This window comes from Solenopsis invicta, chromosome 10 (assembly GCF_016802725.1).
Source record: "Solenopsis invicta isolate M01_SB chromosome 10, UNIL_Sinv_3.0, whole genome shotgun sequence".
NCBI classification, from domain to species: domain Eukaryota; kingdom Metazoa; phylum Arthropoda; class Insecta; order Hymenoptera; family Formicidae; genus Solenopsis; species Solenopsis invicta.
In genome coordinates, this window is record NC_052673.1 from 14,666,444 (window position 1) to 14,686,797 (window position 20,354).

Consider the following 20,354-nt stretch of genomic DNA (forward strand, 5'->3'; position numbering starts at 1 on the left):
TACAGGAGATTTAATATTTCATATTTTATACATTTATTTACAGGCTAATTTACACGATAGTTTTTATATCGCTATTGAATTATAATAAATACGCGTGCGATGATCTCAGACAGCTACAAGATGATTCGTAAATCCAGCTATTTATACGTGTTAATGTAATTCTGAAAAAAGAACTTTTTTTATGCACACACATTAGTGCTCGCAAATCGAAATGCAATTGAAAGACTTAGAAACAACAGTTGGAAATGAGTTGCTAGAAACTGTCAAAAAATATTAACGTTTTATATAGATACAGTCAAATTTCGAATATATTTTTAAATTTTATATTCTAAAAGATGTTCAAGACATACTTCTGGATTGAATATGATGTAATAATAAATAAATATATTTTTTACATAGTTAGGCATACTGTTGTTCCAATCTAAGTCCTTCAATTCATTTCCAGGACAAAACACTCATCATAAATTTTCCAGAACATTCTTTTCAACACTCTTCATAATGTATCTATCTAAAAAGTATTATCATTCTCTATAAATGATAATATTTTGCATTTTTTTTCCCTGAAGTACCATCATCTTCGTTTAGACATGGAACAGTAGTCGGTACTTCAAGAGCAGTCTATCGTTCACTTCTCGTCCTTGATTTTCGAGATTTGATTCGGATCGAAATCGGGTGTGATCGGGCTTTGTACCTGAACATGAGTGGTATGTAAGGGCGGGCAGAGTAGCGGGTGATACGGCAGACAATAATACGGGAAACCGCCGAGCGCTTTGTTCGCGGGATGAATTTGCGGGCTCGACATTTGCCCGGGAAGTTGTCCGGAACCACGAAGAGGCAATCCCCTCAGATGCTCGTCCGGATGTACGAGAACGCGTACAGCCACGCGCCTGGCGCTTCCAGAGTTTACGAGGGCGCCCAATTCTTGCTGTTGGCGCCGCTTGGTCTTGTACCTAAAGTCATTAACGACAGTTAATGAAATTGGAAAGAAAAAAAAATATTTGCGATAAAATTCGAATTTGCATTTCCAAAATCTTTATCTTATCTTTCGAAACTTTTGCATTAAATCTAAGTGAATGAAATGTGTAAAGCATAGATAAAAGACTGCACCGTCGATTCTGAAACCAGATCTTGACTTGCGTCTCCGTCAATTTTAAGCCACGTGCCAAATCAGCCCTTTCCGGACCCGACAGGTATTTTTGAGCAGCAAATCTTCTTTCCAATTCGTAGACTTGCGCGTGCGAGAATGCTGCCCTACTGCGCTTCTTTCTGTTCTGCAAACTTTGGCTTGAATTTTGCGATTCGTACGCGTCATCCTCCGCCTCGTCTGCAAGATAGGTGAACGAACTTCTATTTCATAAACAAAATTGCGAGCTGTTGGATAAACTTTAATTAACATGGGCGCGCAAAAAGCAAAGTTTTTATTATGAATTTCCAATATTTCGATTTTGTCGAACGCATTCCAATTTATATCTGTAAATCATTATGGTTTATTAAAAGAACAAAGCTTTTAAGCTTTTGCATATCGACGGACAGTGGCGTCTCATTTTTCGAATAACGCGAGCTTGCCGTTCAAATTCGTTTGCGGATAAATATTTAGATTTGTGCGAGAATCTGCAACTATACCGTAAAGCAATCGTTTAGCCCGAAAGTCGGAGTAACCATCAGCGAGCAGCCATAGAGACGGTGAACGATCGGAGAGAGAAAGAGCGAGAGAGAACCTCATTGCTTTTGATGTCTCGTACAAACATTAACACATGTACTCGCTACTCTGACATGTTTACGCTCCTGTTCCGCGGTAATTCTCCTCTAAGTTTAACCAGTGGCACTAGAGTACAATCGTATTGCAGATCAGACTAGCTTCTTCTACTTGGCAACGCGCTTGATCCGCTACTTTGCTATATCGTACCCCCTTATTAGGAACAAAAATAATGTTCAATTTTTTTATTGAAACAATAAGAATGAATTGTATCGCTAAGCGAATAATAGTTTGCGCTTCAGTTTTTAAGTATACTTGCAGATTCTTTTGATCCACGTTGACATGAAGATCTCTCACGTATTCAAAACTAAAAATAGCGAAATAAAAGACGCAAATGAAAGACTGGTCCTAAAAACACAAGTTCCTTCGCCCATTTTGCGGTCCATGAAATTCGAATCGAATTGTATGCCAAACGAGTCTAATTGTAAATTATTACTACCATCTGTATAAACATTTATCATTTACTTGAAAAAGTTAAACTTCGACGCGCAGGAGTATGACATACACCTCACCAAGATTTAAACCTATAACTTTTTATTTTTTGTTTTTATGTCTCAAAGGATTAAAGAGTTTATTCTTCTTTTTTATTATTTTTATTTTTACGGGCGCAAGAGTCGATGTTATGACAGTGCAATTACTGTCGTACTAAATTAGTCTTATGGTGAAGTATAGCATGAGTGCATGGAGTATCAGATCTCCATTTAGTTCGTCATATTCATTTTTTTTACCTGGTTCGCGGAAGATTAAATATTTAGTAAATAATAAATATTTATGCAGATGATATTATGATAATTTACAATTTTCTTGTACATGAAATAAACATATCAAAATCACTGCTCGCATTATAACGTTATTTTCAGCATCTTTCTTCACTATACACGAAAGAGATATTTTTTTATACAGAATTTCAAGATAAATATCTTTTAAAAACAAATAAAAAGTTCGAGGATCTTATAAATGTGAATTCAAATAAGGCAAGACGAACTTAAGAGCTGGGTGTTGTGCGTCAAAAACAAAATCTCTGAACTTTGTTTTGTGACATACGCATTTTTATTGTCTAAGATAACGTTTTCGGAATTCACAGATTATGTTCCGAAAACGATGTCTCTCTCTCTCTCTCTCTCTCTCTCTCTCCCTCCCTCCCTCCTTCCACGTTCCTCGAGACTAAGGCGCTTTCCGATATGATTCGATCGGTACGTTTTTCTAAGCTGATGTCAATCTCTTATTGATTTGTACTGATGAAGATTAAAGAAACGTTTACTCTATTTATTTTGGTATTTGTTTTTGTTTTTGGCGCACAACGCCTAGCACGGCTCTTAAAGTCGTCTTGCCTTATTTGAAATATCTTTTATTTTAAATATGTTTCTATTTACATCCGTTTTCGAGAAATTCAGCAACATTTTTTTAAGATAGTTTTATCCGTTTAAAAAATTACGCAACCCAGGGGTGGAGGAATCGAATTTTTAGTACGATGATCAGAAAAGTTATTTTAATTTCAGTTAAAAGTCCCTGTCATAAAAAAATTTTTACCTTTGTTTTTGTGGCTGTTGTATTTAGACAGTATTGGGAATTTGACTATTTTGTCATTCGATCCTTTTGTATCTTCAAAATATATCTGTGTTCAATTTTTCTGAGATTAATGTCCTATCATATAATGTTTGGCATACAATTCGATTCGAATTTTGAGTCACAAAATGAGCAAAATCTTTTTCGCTCTTATTCTTTTTTTTTTAAATCTAATTTGCTAAAATTTTTTCCGAGCATTTTTTCCGCGAGGACATTGTAATATTGATATTGAAAACATGAATTTTATCTGGTCAACAAAGAACCAATATTTCATCTAAAAAATATTTTTTTTAGAAATAATAATTTATTTAATCATAATAATTTGTCAATAAAATGTTTCAAAGAAGATAAGATAAATGCTTCTACGTATTTTTAATTAATGTAGAAAAAAAATTTGCCAATTTTTTTCTAGTCTACGCCAGAGTATATTTGCGAATAAATCGCGAAGTTTTCCAATAGTATCATAATTATTTCGCGCTCGAAACGCTCATCCTACGTCAATGTTTATCGTCGGTGGTCAGCAGGAGACGTGAAGCATTTAGAGAGATCTATATTTGATCACTTTCGACGTCGACTAGATGCCATCTCGTCCGGCTAATGCGTCCATCCTTCGGTGCTCGTCAAACATCCTATGGATGTTTATATCGAGTCTATATCGAGAGTTCAGTTCCAGGCGAGCAAGTGGCGTCGACTGACTCTGATTACATCGATGATCCTTCGAGACCACTAAAACGCTTTTCGGCTCCTAACGTTGCGTCCGAGAAGGACGCGAAAATCGAAAAGAATTTTCTCAGTTATTACCTTAATAAGTGGTTAAGAACAATTTGTCGCGACAACGACGATTCTTTCGACTATCCATTATCATATTAAATGACTGGAGAGATTTCCCCTCGAAAGTGGACTCGTAATTTTCTGAGTGCACCTTGAATCGGTGCCAGCTCGTGTCTACCTCTTCACCCTCGAGCGGCTTGCAAACAATATGCTATCGTGCGGTTTCAGGTGACGATTCTTCACTTAAGAGTAGACTATCCTTCGTAATGTTAATTATTTTATATTTAATGTTATATTTTCACGCGACCTTTATAAAATTTTACATGGCATATTTCCTATAAATTGCTTTTGCAAACCTTCTTTCTGAAATTGTTACTCGCGTTTTCCGTTGTTTTGGAGCAAAATTATTATAAAAAATGTATCCGATTTTCTCCGGAATTTAATACAATTTACTAAATCCGGAGTGAAAAAATAAATGGGTGGGTTAATGACAGTTTATATTTTATTTTAAATACACGGGAGAAAAAAAAGATTCTTTATCTTTTCTAATTGTAAAGGAATACAAAATAGAAATCCTGAGTACATCATCATGAATGCTGTTAATCATGATTGATTTCACAAAGCAGTTAGTGCGAGGGAGAGTATCTGTTTACCCTCATACTAAGATAACACTATTCGGCCACGTAATTCTATACCTTCGTGTCAGTAACAAGGGCGAGTATTACGAAAAAATGGACGCGGCACAAAGGGATGCAAAAGTAAACTATCGCTATCCCGCGCACATAGCGCAACGTGTGCATATGGCGCAAAACAACTCAATCAAACATAAAATATTGCCATTTTATTGTACAACGTAAAACAGCAATATTTTATATTTGCGTGCAACGCATAGCGCAACGCGCCTAGTACTAGCGGATGCAAACTATTAACTAAGAATTATTGCTATCCTATATGGAACACCTAGCGCTACATCTGTCGCGAATAAATCAATCACGAACGTTTACTCGGAAATGGTTAGCGATCGTAACCTTGATCTAAAACGGTTTGATCTGTACGGTGGTGATCCGCGAATCCTTGCGTGCTCGACGCACAGAGGAACAGAGTGTGGCCAGAGATCGAACAAGTGCAAGAAGTAGCCGGTACTTGTGACGTCTGCCGAGTCAAGTGCCACTTATGCTACTAAAATTACATTCAATTACGTTATCTGAGCTCGGGTTAACTTTAAAAACCCTTGAAAAGAGCTCGCCTGTTACGCGCGTATCTGCTCAAATGACCTCTTAAGCCCGCATCCTCGTGCCCGATACCAAGATTCTTCTCGGCAGATCACCATCTTTCAGGTTCTCGAAGATATTGTTCCCAACGTATTATGTAGCAGTTTTATTTCTTTTCCGAAAAAAATTAATTTTGTTTCCCCGGAGGACGTCACGTGATTAAAAATAAATTAAAAAGAAAAACCAAAGTTCGTGGCTCCTGTGAATAACAATTCAAATAAGGCAAGACGAGCTTAAGAGCCGTGCTGGGTATTGTGCGCCAAAAACGAAAATATCATCAGTACTGACGAAGACTGATGATTAAAAGTCGAAACGTTTACTCTATTTATTTTGATATTTGTTTTTGTTTTTGGCGCACAACACCCAGCACGGCTCTTAAGCTCGTCTTGCTTTATTTGAATTGTTAAAAGTAAATTGTTACAACGCTGTATCTTTTAAAGATTCCTTTTTCTGCTTCGTGAAATCTGCTTACATGCGTGTGAAGCTATCTATTAATTGCTATTTGTGTAGATTATTTAATTTAGTACTACAGAATTTATTGGAAAATATTGGAATTATGGAAAATTTAAATAGCACGTAGTGCTATTTTGACATTTTACACTCTTTGACATTTCATAGATTTATAGGATGAAAAAAATTCGCAGTACGATACGTTTCTTGCCAAATTGATAATTTATACATGCAAATGGCATCACGTACCTAGATATTTATTTTTACTCATATCCAAGGCTTCATCTTGCTGCCTGTGAGAAGTCTCTATCGGCTCTTTAACAGGCTGATACGCCGTCAGATTTCCCAGAGTCTCGAAGTGATTCTTGAAGGTTCCCTGGGTTAAGTGCGGGATGCCTCCGAAATTTGATAAATTCGCTTGCGCCAGGTTCCTCCTCAGGATATCCAGCTCGTGCGCCATGCTCAACTCCGGGGTAGGCAATCTCGGATAATGAATCACCTGATCATGGTCGTAGCTCCCGTCAAGTTGTTCGTTCTCCACGCGCTCGTACTCGCGATTATGTCTTCTCATCGGCGTGGAGACAGCGACCTGGATTTTCTCCAAGTCACATCTCCTCGAATCCGCGCAAGAGTTTCTCCGGCTCAAGATGTCAGCGATACTGAAAGGAGTCGGTTGAAAGGGTTTCGGCGAGGCTTCGCTGCGCTTGTCGTCCTCCATCACTTTGTACTTCACCACTGCGTTCTCTACCTCGTGACAATCACAATGAGAGCTGTCTTTTTGAAACCGTTCTTTTTATGCACTCGATATCTCCTTTCTCTTCAGACTTTTTTCTCTTTTTCTTCGATCTTCTTCCTCATAATTGTAACTATCGTCGATTGTTCACACACGAGAAAGCGTCACATGTCACGCCGAATTCTCACCGTGTAAGTTCACTATCTTGTCTTTCCTTCACAATAAACTTGGCTCTCTCTCACTCGTATAAATTTGTCAACAAAAATCGAAAGATTTTACGTCGAATTTCTTCACGTCATTCCCGTTTCTCCGTCGACACGTTGGAACGAAAGATCGGTCGACGAATGCTAGGCGCCTTCCGTGTTCACATAATCCCTGGCGGCCCTCAAACAGCCAGAGGATCGTCAGTAGGCCGACTGGCGTTATTAATTGTTATTCCCGAGTGCTCGGCCCTTCCGATTCGAGTGTGCTTCGGTCAAGTGTGCTTGTCGCCCGCGGAGACTTATTTTTCGAATTACCACACTCAACTTGCAGCTCTCCCTTCCTCCCTCGAAAAGAGCCTCCCTCTTTTACTCGACCAACCCCCACCTAAGAGACGCTTCGCCCTCTTCTCGCCCTTCTCTTCGTCTCTCTCGCTCTCGCTCTCTTCTTGTTTCTCTGTTTATTTCGCAAAGATCTCTACTTCCACGCAGATAATCTCACTCGTGGCCGTTTTGTCTGTTCATCGAGAAATGAAATTCAATGCCTATTCCGACGACGCTCTCATCAGCTATCGATCGCTCTCTCACTGCGTGTCATAGAAATGATCTTTCTCTCCTCTCCTTAACGAGCTCGCTGATGCTCCTCGTCACCCACCCTCTCGGTCCCCAGCTCTCCTACGCGAGCTTGCACGCGCGAATACCGCGCGTTCTGAGGTAGGTGGAGCTTTGGATGTTCTACGTGCGATCGGACGCAACGCTTCCGTCACGACGCAAGCCTCGCCCTACGGCCAATCCACAGCTTTTCCCGCGACGTCGCTTTTCCGTGGTGGCCAATCCAGGCGGAGGCACGAGTCGGGAAAAGATTCTGCCACGGAGTGGGATCACGGGAGATTTTTAGATCATTGTGATCGTCGCGACTCCGCCGGAAACGTACGGACACTTTAGAGATTTTCTCGTTTTGTCATCCGTGTCAGCGAAGATGATAAAAGGCTGCTTAAGTTCTTGCGACGGAGCAATCACTCATGGTCGTTATATATGACGACAGTTTCATTGTTGATGTATGCTTTGCGATTACTTGTACTAGCATGTGATCAAAGTGTACGTTAGCACATTAGGGAAGTAGTTAACAGATTCAATCGGATTGATCTATTATCCTCTTTTACGGAATTTGATAGTCGCTTTATATATAGTTTATATATTAATATTTTAACATTCTGTTTTTATTCATTTTTCTCTCTTAACTTTTATATTAATCGTTTCCATTTAATTATCATTGTTTACGTAATAATTATTTCAAGAAAAAGTTATTTTTTTTAAATCAAATTTAAAGTTTTTTTTTCACAGAATAAAGTTTATTTTAAATAATCTATAATTTATATTCAAGAATTTAGAATAAAATTTACAACTTTATATGTCACGTAATATAAAAGACATTTAAAGGGAATTAGAAAAAAGTATATAAAATATAAAGTATACACGTATATGTGTATATCAAAAATGTATGCCATATAAAATTATAAAAAAATTCTCTCATAAAATAACGTGAATTAAGTACATGTAAAATGAGTTTAACATTTTTTTAATGAAGAACGAAACAATGTAATTTTTTTTTTTTATAAAACATTTCCATATCAAAGTATAATAGAAATTGTTTCGAAAAAGCATGTCGCTATCAATCAATAAAAAATGATCAAAGTTAGTAGAATCACAGGCGATAATTTCAAAAAGTTACTCTGTTCTCTTTGTACAAACGGAATGGTAGATGTCTACGTACTTCTCGTCTCGATACGATACGAGAGAAACTGCGCGGTGCATATATAGGGTGTGCTTTACATAACAATCGCCGCTAAAGACTCGCAGCATTGTCCGCCACGTGCTGGCACCCGAGTTCCTATGGCGGTTTAATTAAGTGTGAACCACAGGAACGTGGATTACGCCTGAGTTGATCCGATGATGACCTCGCGCGCTTGAGATATCGATGAGAAAATACTTTCGCTCTCTACCTCTCTCTCTCTCTCTCTCTCTCTCTCTCTCTCTCTCTCTCTCTATCGTTGCGTGGTGCATCATTCACATTCTTGTTGGAAAAATGCATATATGTTGATAACAAATTCTCTTGATATAAAAATAATTAAAATATTAATACGAATGATAACATGTCCTTACAAAAAAGTTATTGTATTGACAGACTTATTTCAGCTACACAAATTGAAAATTTTTTTTGTCAAAGAGATGATTATTTTTTTAATGAAATGAAATAAAAACTTTTTGGGTAAAATTAATATCAACAACTAAAAGCATATTTTAATACTATAATGCGATGATTAAAGTGGTATAAGAACATCTGTTCTATGCTTTTCTTTCAAATGAAAAGAAAAATATTTAGGATTTTTCCGAGATGCCTATTTTATGTAATCATTTTTATATAAAATGATTTGACAGTTTTTTTTTATTCAATTATGATATAAATAAATAAATAAATTTATTTTCTCCTGCTTAAGTAAGAAAAACCTATAAACAAGCAGATTGCGGGTGGCACATGAATTGTGATAATTACCTGCAATCAAAAAAACTTTTTTTTAAGGGACAAATCGTGTATCAAGTATTACCATTCTGCGTTAAGTATCTGGACCGGAAATTGGAAAAACGCCATCCGCCATTTGCTCGTTACGTAGACGATCTCAGGCCAATCTTAAGTCTACATACCAAGACCTCTTTTTCTCGATCCGATCTAATCAATAATAAATTATAGGGGGCTGGTGGTACATCTCTCCCCTAAAGCTGAAGCTCTGACCCTCCCGCTCAATTGGTCGCAATTCTTAAAGACCTTAATTGGCGCGGAAAATTATACCTTATTTCAGTTACCCCCGAACAAGACCGGCGTCCGCCCTTCGCCGTCATCCTTTACTCGCTATACTTTGTTGCCTCTCGTCTTCTCCTCCTTCGCTCGATTTCTGCCACTCGGATATTTCTTTTTCCGCCATGAGCAATCGTTCGAAATATCGAGATTGCACGATGACGAGCGTCTAGAGAGAGAGAGAGAGCGGGTAGAATTTTTATCGAGAGACACACATCGCGAGATAGGTCGACCAATTACGAGACGAAGTGTCGGTCGTTTATGAAATGAAATCTCTGTCAGCGAACATCTCGCCAGCATCCGTCTGCTAAAACTCCGGCAGTCGTCATTCATACGACAAGTCAGTCGCGTTGCGCAAAAAGTCGCCGGCCTCGTCTCGAACGAAGCCGCGCGGTTACCCCTTTTAACAAGCTCGTCGTCGCCTGTCGTGCGAAGAGAGCGACTGGAGATGTCCCATAAAATCGAATAGTTCCGTACGAGGGCTCCTTCCGAGCCCGATTTAACCGGCAGTCAATAAAGACTGCGAACTAACGGCGGAGCTCGTTCAACGACCGTATCGGAACGAAAGCGAAACGTTAACGTAAACTGAAAAACAATCGTCGGCCACGGCGGCTGTCACTCCAACGAGGAGTTGGCATCCGCGTGGCAGAGTCATCTGTTCCCTACGCGGTCGCGAACGTTTATTTTTCCAGAATGGTCGCTAAAACACCCTCGTTTCGTTCGGTCCTCCAAGTAATTTTAACTATTAATAGCGGTCCACCTATATGAGTTATTGGGGCATTTTTTTTTTTTTTTTTTTTTTTTTACGGAGAAGAACGCTGCGGCGAATCGATGAGTAGTACTTATTAATGCTCATTATAAGTAGTCTAAATTTATCGCACAGAATCAGAGTCTGTTCATTTATTTTTATATAAAATGGTTGAGTAATACCCATTGAAACAATCACACAAACTTGTTTATAGTTGAAGAAATTATTTAACCATACTTCCATAAATTGCACAATACGTGACTCTTTCCATAATGCAACGTACAGCGGTTATAATTTAAAAAAATTTTTTAAATATGTAATTTGTTATTTAAAATTTCATCACTTTTACAATTTTTTTATTTTATGAAATTTTGTAAATAAATTTTTTTAATAAAATTTGACGATATAGGAAAATGATAAAAATTAATAAAAGCATATAAAACAAGTAGACAAATCTTAATAATTAAATGTTTTTAATTTAAAATTTATAATTGTACAATACTCTAGGATCATATAGGTTTATTGACTTCAGTAAACATATGTATATTTTAATGATATGACAGAAATAATAAAAAAAAATCGAAAAAAGTAAAGAAAAATCAACGAAAAGAGACTAATCATCCGGGATATGAGACTTGCGATGCTCCTGCATCGCAGAGAGAAAGGGAAGGAGAAAGGAGAGAGGAAGCGCGTGAATGAGCGGGAGTGGCGGCGGCAGCATACACTAAGCACTAATATTACGTCTCTGGACTGACAGACGCGCGGACTTTAAAACCCAAGACTAACAAACAGTTAGCAGTCATCCGGTCTTCTTGCTTTTATATTCTTATGCGCACGTTCACGCGCGCGGCCGCCCATATCGCGCGCCGACGCTCGCGCGAGTAGAGCCTCTCCTCCACCAGCACGCTGGTTACTTTCGCGTCGTCAAACAGCGATCGAAATTTCCTGCTCGTCTTCGCCGAAGGCAGAGACGAGGTTTCCTGTTGACGGTGAATTCGAGGAGAAGTCGAGCCCTCGTCAAAGCTAAGAGCGATTTTCGTCGCCGCAGGAATGGCCATTCTTAGATATCGTTCGCAGAAAGGATTGCTTTTATCGCGATGCCGTGGTATCCGAGATCATTGCACGCAGATTGGCCCTCACGTATATTTATGTGTACGTTTCGTCAATCGTTATCCATTTTTATATAAATAATATATAATATATATATTTTGCACATTTCAATAAATAATACATTACTGGTCCAAAGTTTCAGCATACTTGAGATTTTCTCGCATTTTGTGAAAATGATTAAATTAAGTATTTTAATGAAAAAAGAAAAAAATATATTATAAAGAAGGAGGATAGAGCTTTTTTGAATCTGTTTTACTTTCTTTTTTACAATTTTGTTTTCCTTAAATAAAATTAGCATTTTTTTAAATATTTTTTTTAATTTAAAATATTGTAGCTTGATAAAACATCATCGGACAAAAGTTAACAAAAAATTAATTTAAAGTGAATTGTTTAAGCTTCAAAATGTTTCTTTTTTTGGTTTTACAAAAATTAATGTGATAATTTCTCGCAATATCAAAGATGATTACTTGTGTAAAAGATTTTATTTATTTCTTATAAAATATTTTTGAACTTTGTAACTAAAGAGGAAAATGGAAAATAGAAAAAGAGTAAAGAATTATTTTAATCTTTTGTTGTACAGTCTTCTGCAAAGGACACCTTTCTCGCTGTAGTTTTTTGTGTTTTTATATATTTAGTAATTGATTTACAGTATATGGTTATGTTAACATAAATATGTAATTATTTTGCATTAATTATAAATTAGGAACAAAGTATCAGTCAAAATTTTTATACTTTTTTTACAAAAATTTATGCTGAAATGAAAATGAAAATAAATATTCGAGGGTTATTCGGAAAGTAAGGTCCGATTTCTACATAGTTTTCATATTTGTTTTTGGATCTTACTTTCGGAATAACTCTCGTATTTTTAAAATCTCTATATTAATTCTTTCGAGGTTGCTGATTTTAAATCTGCATTTATGATTGACAAAATTGAAAAATGGCGGCTAAAAATGACTCTATCAAAACATATTGAATTTAATTAATAAATGACAAGACATATGTGTTAAATTAAAATTAATTTTGATTTTAAATTTGTAATCAACGATCTCAAAAACCTTCTATACTAAAATTCAGCAAAATACGTCCAATAAAAAAAAGTCGTGCAACAATAGGTTAATGTGTTCAATTTATATAATTTTTTTTCGAAAATTTTTAAGTGTAGAAAAAACTTTTTACATTTGATTTTTTGTTCATGAAATGCAAAAAAAAATCTCAAGTATAGTTGTCTGAAACTTTTGAGTGATAGTGTTAATTAATTCTTTGTTACAAATACACTTGCATTTCGCTAAAATTGGAGAAAAAAATTTCTTTGATGTAATTGTTTATAACAAAAACAGTCTTATTAATGGTTGGGAAAAATCATTTGGGAACTTATTGGTCCGTATTCAAAACACGTTTATACGATGTTAGCACTTTGTTTATGTCAGTCCATTCTTGTTTTTCGTACAATGAACAATAAAGATAGGATGACGTAACGGCGCGCTATCATCGTTATAAGCACGATCTGAATACGGGCCTTTATTCTTTATTTTGACTTCATGAACATGTTCTCTACATATTGTAATTTTGTTCTAAATTTGTTCCAAAGTCTTGTAAATAATAATTACGTCGTATTACTTACATGAATATTAATGAACAACTTTATCTATTTCCTTAATTTAAAAATGTATTACTAGTTATCTGTGCTAGATACCACTTTGAAATTGTAATATGTCTCAACATTTATTGATTAGTCTATAATTCGCTTAAATAGCTTTGAAGCTATTTTTCAATTTCAATATTGAAATCGACATAGGAAAATTAATCGATATACAAATTACATGAAGATAATTTATCTTCAAAAGGTACTTAAAAACACAGTGTGTACACATATCTTAAATATGAGACTTACATGGAAAGACGTCTCCTTCGATAATCGAAATATTTAACACGATTATTTTATCGTCAGGAGATATTAAAGAAGGATTCTCATATATTGATATTAGTCTTATGTTCACGCATTTTCTACTCTACCAGCCGATGTGAAAGGAGACTTCTCGAGTATACCAGTGTGGTTGTTTGAGGCTATCCCACTACAGATGGCTGACGATGGTTGTGGTTCTCTTCTACTCGGTCTCCTGCACATTCAGCTTTACCAGTAGAACGAATCGTAATGGCCCATAAATCCCCCGTTTTTTTTCTAGGCACCACGCCATTTTATTATTTTTGACCAAGCGAGTGTGAATAATCGAATAATTATCTCTCTGAGTCATAATTAGGCCACCACGGAGGATCTTTTTTCCGAAAGTCATTGTGCTCCGGAATTAAAAATCGAATTAATAACAAACATCCTGCATAATAACACATGTATTTCACAACACTGATTGCCTTGCATTTTTGAGATGGATTGTCGCATTATGCTAAAATGCATTAAACTTACGAATTCTGGACAGAATGACTGTTCAATTAGATTTTTTTGTAATGTCATTACTTAGACAAAATTATATTAAATCTTTTTTAAATACATACATTTAGTCTATAAAAATGAATAACACATAAGACCAATTTCAGAGTTAAAGCGCACTCATTTTTTGGACTTCGGAGTAAGATCGCATACGCGCGAAGAGTGTTAACAAGCTTGAAAAGATTTGTTGAAACGTCGTCATCGTCGTCGTCGTCAATGTCGTATCTTTTTCGCGGATAATCCTTTCACCTCACTTCAAGGACTACGAACAGGAAAAAGAAGAGATTGGTCGGTAGGAGTGAGCGATCCGCGAAAGGACAAGGAAGACATAAAGAGTATGGCGGACGACGCGGAGCGTGGCGGGATCCTGGTAACTCCCGGGGGTCATGATTAATCAATTAGCGATCTTGGGAGCCCCTTTAAAAATCGACGCCGGGAAGGGAGAGGGTTCGGGGCAAAAAAAAGGATAGCTGCCCAAAGGAGCCGCCGATGACGCGGCTGAATTCGTTGCATGACCGCACTGTCAACCGATTTTCGAAAAAATTCGATCACGTCGATTGTTTGCCCTGCCGATCGCACAGCGTTTGGATCCTACCTCATCTTCTGCCTATCTTAACAGAGTTCTTCATCAACCGACAAATTTTATTATGTCGACTGAAAGAAAGAATTCCACTTTGTCTCTTCCAGCAGTCCGTTTCGATCCATTGAATTGCGTAATTAAGTTGTGAGTGGATTTACTTTAAGAACAGTAAGGGATTTAGACAAATCTTCAGAGACGATCTTGAAATTTTCATGGAGGGTGGGTTTAAAAAACGAGTTATTTTTTAAATGTATCCGTTTAATAAAATTAAAATGACGATGTTACAATTCTCTCTTAAAATACTTGTTGCGCTGATATGAAAGGGATTGTCTAAATGCCACAGTTCGGAAAATTGTGGAAATTAAGTAAGTTTTAACCATTCGAGTATTATTCGCGTGTAGTACATCGCTTAAAATCGAGCCACAACGCCCAAGTTGCATATGGCATCCGCGTGTTTTCAGCATGCGGACGTGTTCGATCATAGGAAGCCCGAATTTTATTGTAGGTCCAAAAGCGGCCGCACAAACCCTTCAGGTCACTCAGGACGGTTATCTCCTCCTTCCTGAAAGCTTTTTATTTTATTGCTGCATCCTCCTATAATGCATACCTCGGGTCGTGTTCTTACTTTTATTACGAGCCCGCGTCGGCAGTCTTTGATTTAATTAACTCTTAAAGTTCTGTTACCTTGTCCGTTACCGACACGTTCCTCCAAACGGTAAAAAGATAGAAATATCAAGAAAGAAGACCATTCTAAACTGATGCTGTGTGAGAAACTAACATCGAGATTTTTTTACGGTAACAACAACGTAAATAACTACAATAAACATGGTTTCATCTTTGCTTGCTCGATACTTTATTCTTTTGAGTCTTTCGAAACATGTGTTCTACTTTTTTATCGGTCAAATTTTCTCTCGTATTGATGTAGACGTATATTATTAATTATGTACCTAGACTCAAGATTAATAATAATTGCAATAATAATAATAATAATCATATTAAAAATTAAATTGACGATTGGAACTTTGCGCTTAAATTAAGATTATCTTATTATCATTTTTTTTCCGAGTAAGGCTTTCTGATCATTATAGAATCGATTAATGAAGCAGACATCGCATATACGGAGGGGAAGCTATCGTTTCTATTATTTTATTTAACATTCAAAGCAGCTTTGCCGTCTAGAAACTGTATGGGGTAAACACAACCTTATATTATCGGGAAGATAATTTTCTCGCTCTCGTCCACGCACCGCATTCACGCTGCACACTGCCACAAGTTATTACGAGTTGGATACCTGACTTAGTTATTACGTAGTTAGATATTCACAGCTTTATGTCGCAAAGAGAAAAACTGTTTGATGAACTAAATGGAAGACGACCGATCAATTAAATGATTATTAATTGCTCGAGCTGATGAATAAATGCACCGGCGGATAGACTCGTTTTTCCTTAACGATAACTACCGCACTTCCCATGTCATGTAATTTTACGTTTTTTTTTTCCAAAAAATCTGAATATCTGTTTTGAAGAACTTTCGAAAGACAAGTGTGATAAGAGAGAGGCAGGAACACAACGAACGCGATGAATTAGTATTTCAGATGTTAAATAAAACTTTAATTTATCAGCTGATACTATCGAAACTGTAACATTTCATAAAAGATTTGCCCAACAGATAGTAGTTTTGTTTTATGTTTGACTAGCATGCTAAATGTAACAGAAAGAATCGCGCGATTCTTACGCTCATTTATTTTATGAAGTTAACTGCGATTGATCCTTCGATTGCGATTAGTCACGCATTCTTTCATATACTTTCTTGATTATATTAGTGTCCGAGTTAATATACACTTGATAGCTCCTGCAATAGAAGAAATACACTGAAAAAGATTTTAACTCTCGTTGAATCCTTAATTAGATTCAAATTTTTTGTGATTTACGTACAGTAACTGCATCGCGTAACTTGATATTACGTTTCTATGTCATTTTTTTCAAACGTAGAAATATAGCTAATCCACAAAATCAACGAGAGACCTCTTCAGGGTGAATTCGGGAAGGTGGGACAATGGAAGAGATTGTTGACGCGGATAAGCGAGAGTTTTCCAAGTTCAACGCTACGAGACGATCGATCCTGTCATCGAGGCGGGTAGTGAGAAAATTGCTGGCAAGACTCTCCTCGACTAATTGTTTAATTAGGGTCTCCGTATATCTACGTAGGATCTAAGCTGTTCGAGGACGAGCGGAGGGAGGGAGGGAGGGAGGGAAGAAGGGAGGTAGGGAGGTACTGATCTCCAAGATCGCTCGATCTTCTCGCGCCTTTGGGACCGGGCATTCGCGTGACCCGCTAATTTCCCTAATAGATTAAGTATCGGAAGAGGTTGTCATTTGGCTGGCACGCTAAGTGAGGCGAGCACCGAGCACCATTGTTTCACAAACAAAAGCCGGCCGCTTTGCGAGTCATGGCGGCGCTCTTTGAACGCCCCTCGACCAATCAGCGGCCGCCTTTAGAGCGCCAAGTACAAAAGAAACCGGCCGGAGATGATTGAGATTTTCTGTGTGTATTGCCGCTGCCTTATACATCTCGCAAAGAGAGAAAGAGACGAAGATACGGAGAAAGGGAGGAGAGAAAGCACGGTGACGCTGCTGGAGCGTAAGAGAGAGGAGAAGCGCGAGTTTGTTAGAAGTAGATGATAGAGAAACAACACCGAGTACAGATTGATAAGAGATGGAAAAAAGATTAATAAACACTTTTGCTTAATTTGTAATATTACGCAACATTTTGTGCGAAGAATATTTATGCACTAACGTCGGAACTGCCTACCGAGAAAGATAAAATGCACTTGTGGCACAAGCGTATAAAAAAAAATACAATAGGGTGCTCATGTTTGCAAAAAGTTGCCATTAAACATGCTCGCTAATGGATTACTGTTTCTATACGCGTATCTACGGTACGTTTCGCGGTGCCTAAATGCAGCGTTTCATGGAAACATACTTACGAGGCACACACGTCCGGTACTCAACTGTTTCCATGGAACAGAACGGTGACGGCCAACTGTGAACAATTCCGTTTACGTGTCGAAGGAAAATAATGGCTCTTTTGAAATTCAGCACGGAATAGTCGAAATAACATCAATGGATTGAAATTCTAAGAGGGTCAATATCTTTTTGCTACAAAATATGACCGATTTTTATTTAGAACATGATATCTGTGGACATTATTGGACATTACATTTATCATAGCGTATTTTACATTTAAAAAAAGTCGCAATTAGAATTTAAAGAAATTTTCAGAGGGTTCCTAACATTCTACGGCCACATAGCCTATAATTTAAGATTATTAATGACGGCAATGCGACCACAACAAACCGCTACTCCTTTATCGATCCCCTTTTCCATAGGAAAGCCAAACTATCAGACACGCTTTCGTCCCTGAAAATACGTATCGGATACCGTGAAACTGTCAAGAGAACCGAGAGAACGGGAGACCGAGATACTATCGTGTCTTGCGCAAGTAAACGTGTATGTATAACAAGAACCAGGGAAATTTCAATATTTCGAATCTCAATAATCTACACTTAAAAATAATTGAAATTATAATAGCTATAAAATTTTATATTCGAGCGCGCATTGTCTTATGGCTTCACAAAATCCACAGATGCTCAGCAATCTGAAACAAAAAGTAAATATTTATAATTGGACGTTTAGTTATCGTTGAAACTACCGGAATTAAAATATCATTTTTTAAATTTTATTTCTAACGTAAAACTTCGATTTTTTTTTAACGATTTTGTAAATGCAGTTTTTATACATCTTAAAATTATTGAGAGTAATTTATTTTTAATATCTATAAATTAGTAATCTTATTCACTTTCTTTATCACTGAATATCTATGTAGGAGACAAAACAATGTGCGCTCACACACGAATTTTTATAGCTACTATAATTTTAATTATTTGTGTAAAAAGAACTTGGCTCTGCTGAATGTAAAATGTTCTACAATCAACTTTCTTTTATGGAAATATAAAAATTTAGTGTAAAAAAAATTGCATGATTTATTATCAGCTACATAACTCGATTAAAAATTAACTCAGTTGTACTTGATTTTTTCACGTGTTGTTAGCATACACGAAACAAGAATTAACCTGTTAGATTTTTGTTATATGACATATTTCTCATTTACTTCATATTTTTGTCATTAAATATTGCTTATATTAAGTAAAAATATAAGATATTGATGAGATACGATTTAGATGATCGGTATGCATTCAGCAACCCTCTCCTGTTATTTCTAAATAAAAATTTTGTTTCTTAAATTAAAATATTAAATGTACATATAAAATCGGCATAAATTCACAGATTTATATTACTTTTATAAAAATTCACGGTCGCGAAAGTCCAAATCGATTGATTGATTTAAGAAATCTATTGAAAAAGTAATTGTAAAAGATAAATATTGAAACACAAAATACACATACACATATATGTACACAATAGGGCTTCTTATAAATTTTGACAATATAGAAATAATATATTTATTTTCTAATTATTGCATTAGAGTTGTAGCAAATATTTGGTCATAAAATTTGACCATAAAGAACGAGAGATGCCATCTATAAGAAACGCGATCATTAAGAAAAGAAAACATAAAATGATTAACTGATAACCAAAAAGAACATCGTTACATTCTCTTGAACGATTCAGTAACAATTGGTCAAAGCGCTACTGGTGTTTTTCTTCAACAGTATCATTTTCTGAACGTAGTTATGTTTCCTGCAGAATTCTTGACAAGCGGTACATTGCACCGCGTCGTAAATATTGCAGTAACCAGAAAGAACACGTGTCATTGTCGTCTCGTGAAAGTTTGCATTCGGTAGAAAGGTATGATGTATAAATTATAAATAAGGGATGCGCGAAAACGGATATTCGGAGTTCACCGACCTGTAGAAATGTACTTGTTTTACTATTGGTTCCTATTTTTTCTTCCTTTTACTATCGAAGACTTCGCAGATGAATAGTCGTAACCGGGTATAAGACAAAAAATTCCTTAGGCTCGTAAAGAGACGAAACGAGTCAAGCCGTTGAGAATTTCGCGTGGTAAGTGCATAAAACAGTTCATAGCCCTTTTGTGTTGCTAAAACATTTCGTCGCAGAGAGAAAAGAGTTGCCACTTGTGCTGGACATTTTGGCAATGCATTATTAATGAATCTATAGCTGCAGGTTATCGTTTCGTAATTGAAACGTAGCCATTGGGGTTGGTAAAATTCCATATTTTTCGAATAAAGGCCATGCCAATAGTAAAAACCGATTTTTATCGGCAAAAATTAGTTTCTTTCTTTTTCTATTAGAAACGATAAAATATATAGAAGACTTTTTTATATTGTACTTCACACCATTTGAATTTAATTGACAAGGAAGTTTTTTAAATGAAAAACATCTGAGACTTATACAAATATTTTAGAAATTAAGAAGTATTTCAAATATTATTATGTAAAGGCATGACTAAAAAGTTGTGAAGGGTCGTGCAAATCTCAGTTACCTGGTGATAGAAGATGAAACCAATCAATTAAAAGTATTTGGAAATTTTTATTTGTAATCGACAATTTTATTTTTAAATGATGAGCATGAAAAAGAGCTAAATTACAAGATTGCATGTATCATTAATCCTTACGAAATAATACAAAAAAAAAAGGTTAGGCCTTATTGGCTCAATCATGAAGCATATCTCGCTTCAGACTGTTTTTATTCATTTGAAATGGTTGAAAAAAGAAACAATTCATGAATGTACTTTCAAATGTCTAGAACAAGTGTCTGTATTTCTTTTTGAAAACAAAAATAGTATAATTTAATTACTTTTCGCGAAACTTTCATGAATAGAAATCGAT

General features: G+C 36.3%; 1 protein-coding gene across 1 annotated transcript; it reads right to left on the reverse strand.

The window, feature by feature from the left end:
* Positions 1-396: 396 nt before the first annotated feature.
* On the reverse strand, positions 397-7,413 carry LOC105194398 (homeobox protein Nkx-2.5). Its single transcript, XM_026137108.2, has 3 exons — positions 6,064-7,413; positions 1,108-1,324; positions 397-950 (listed from the first exon to the last, which is right to left on the reverse strand). The coding sequence occupies exons 1-3, from the start codon at positions 6,530-6,532 to the stop codon at positions 626-628; spliced, it is 1,011 nt and encodes a 336-aa protein (XP_025992893.1). The 5' UTR covers positions 6,533-7,413; the 3' UTR covers positions 397-625.
* Positions 7,414-20,354: the final 12,941 nt, after the last annotated feature.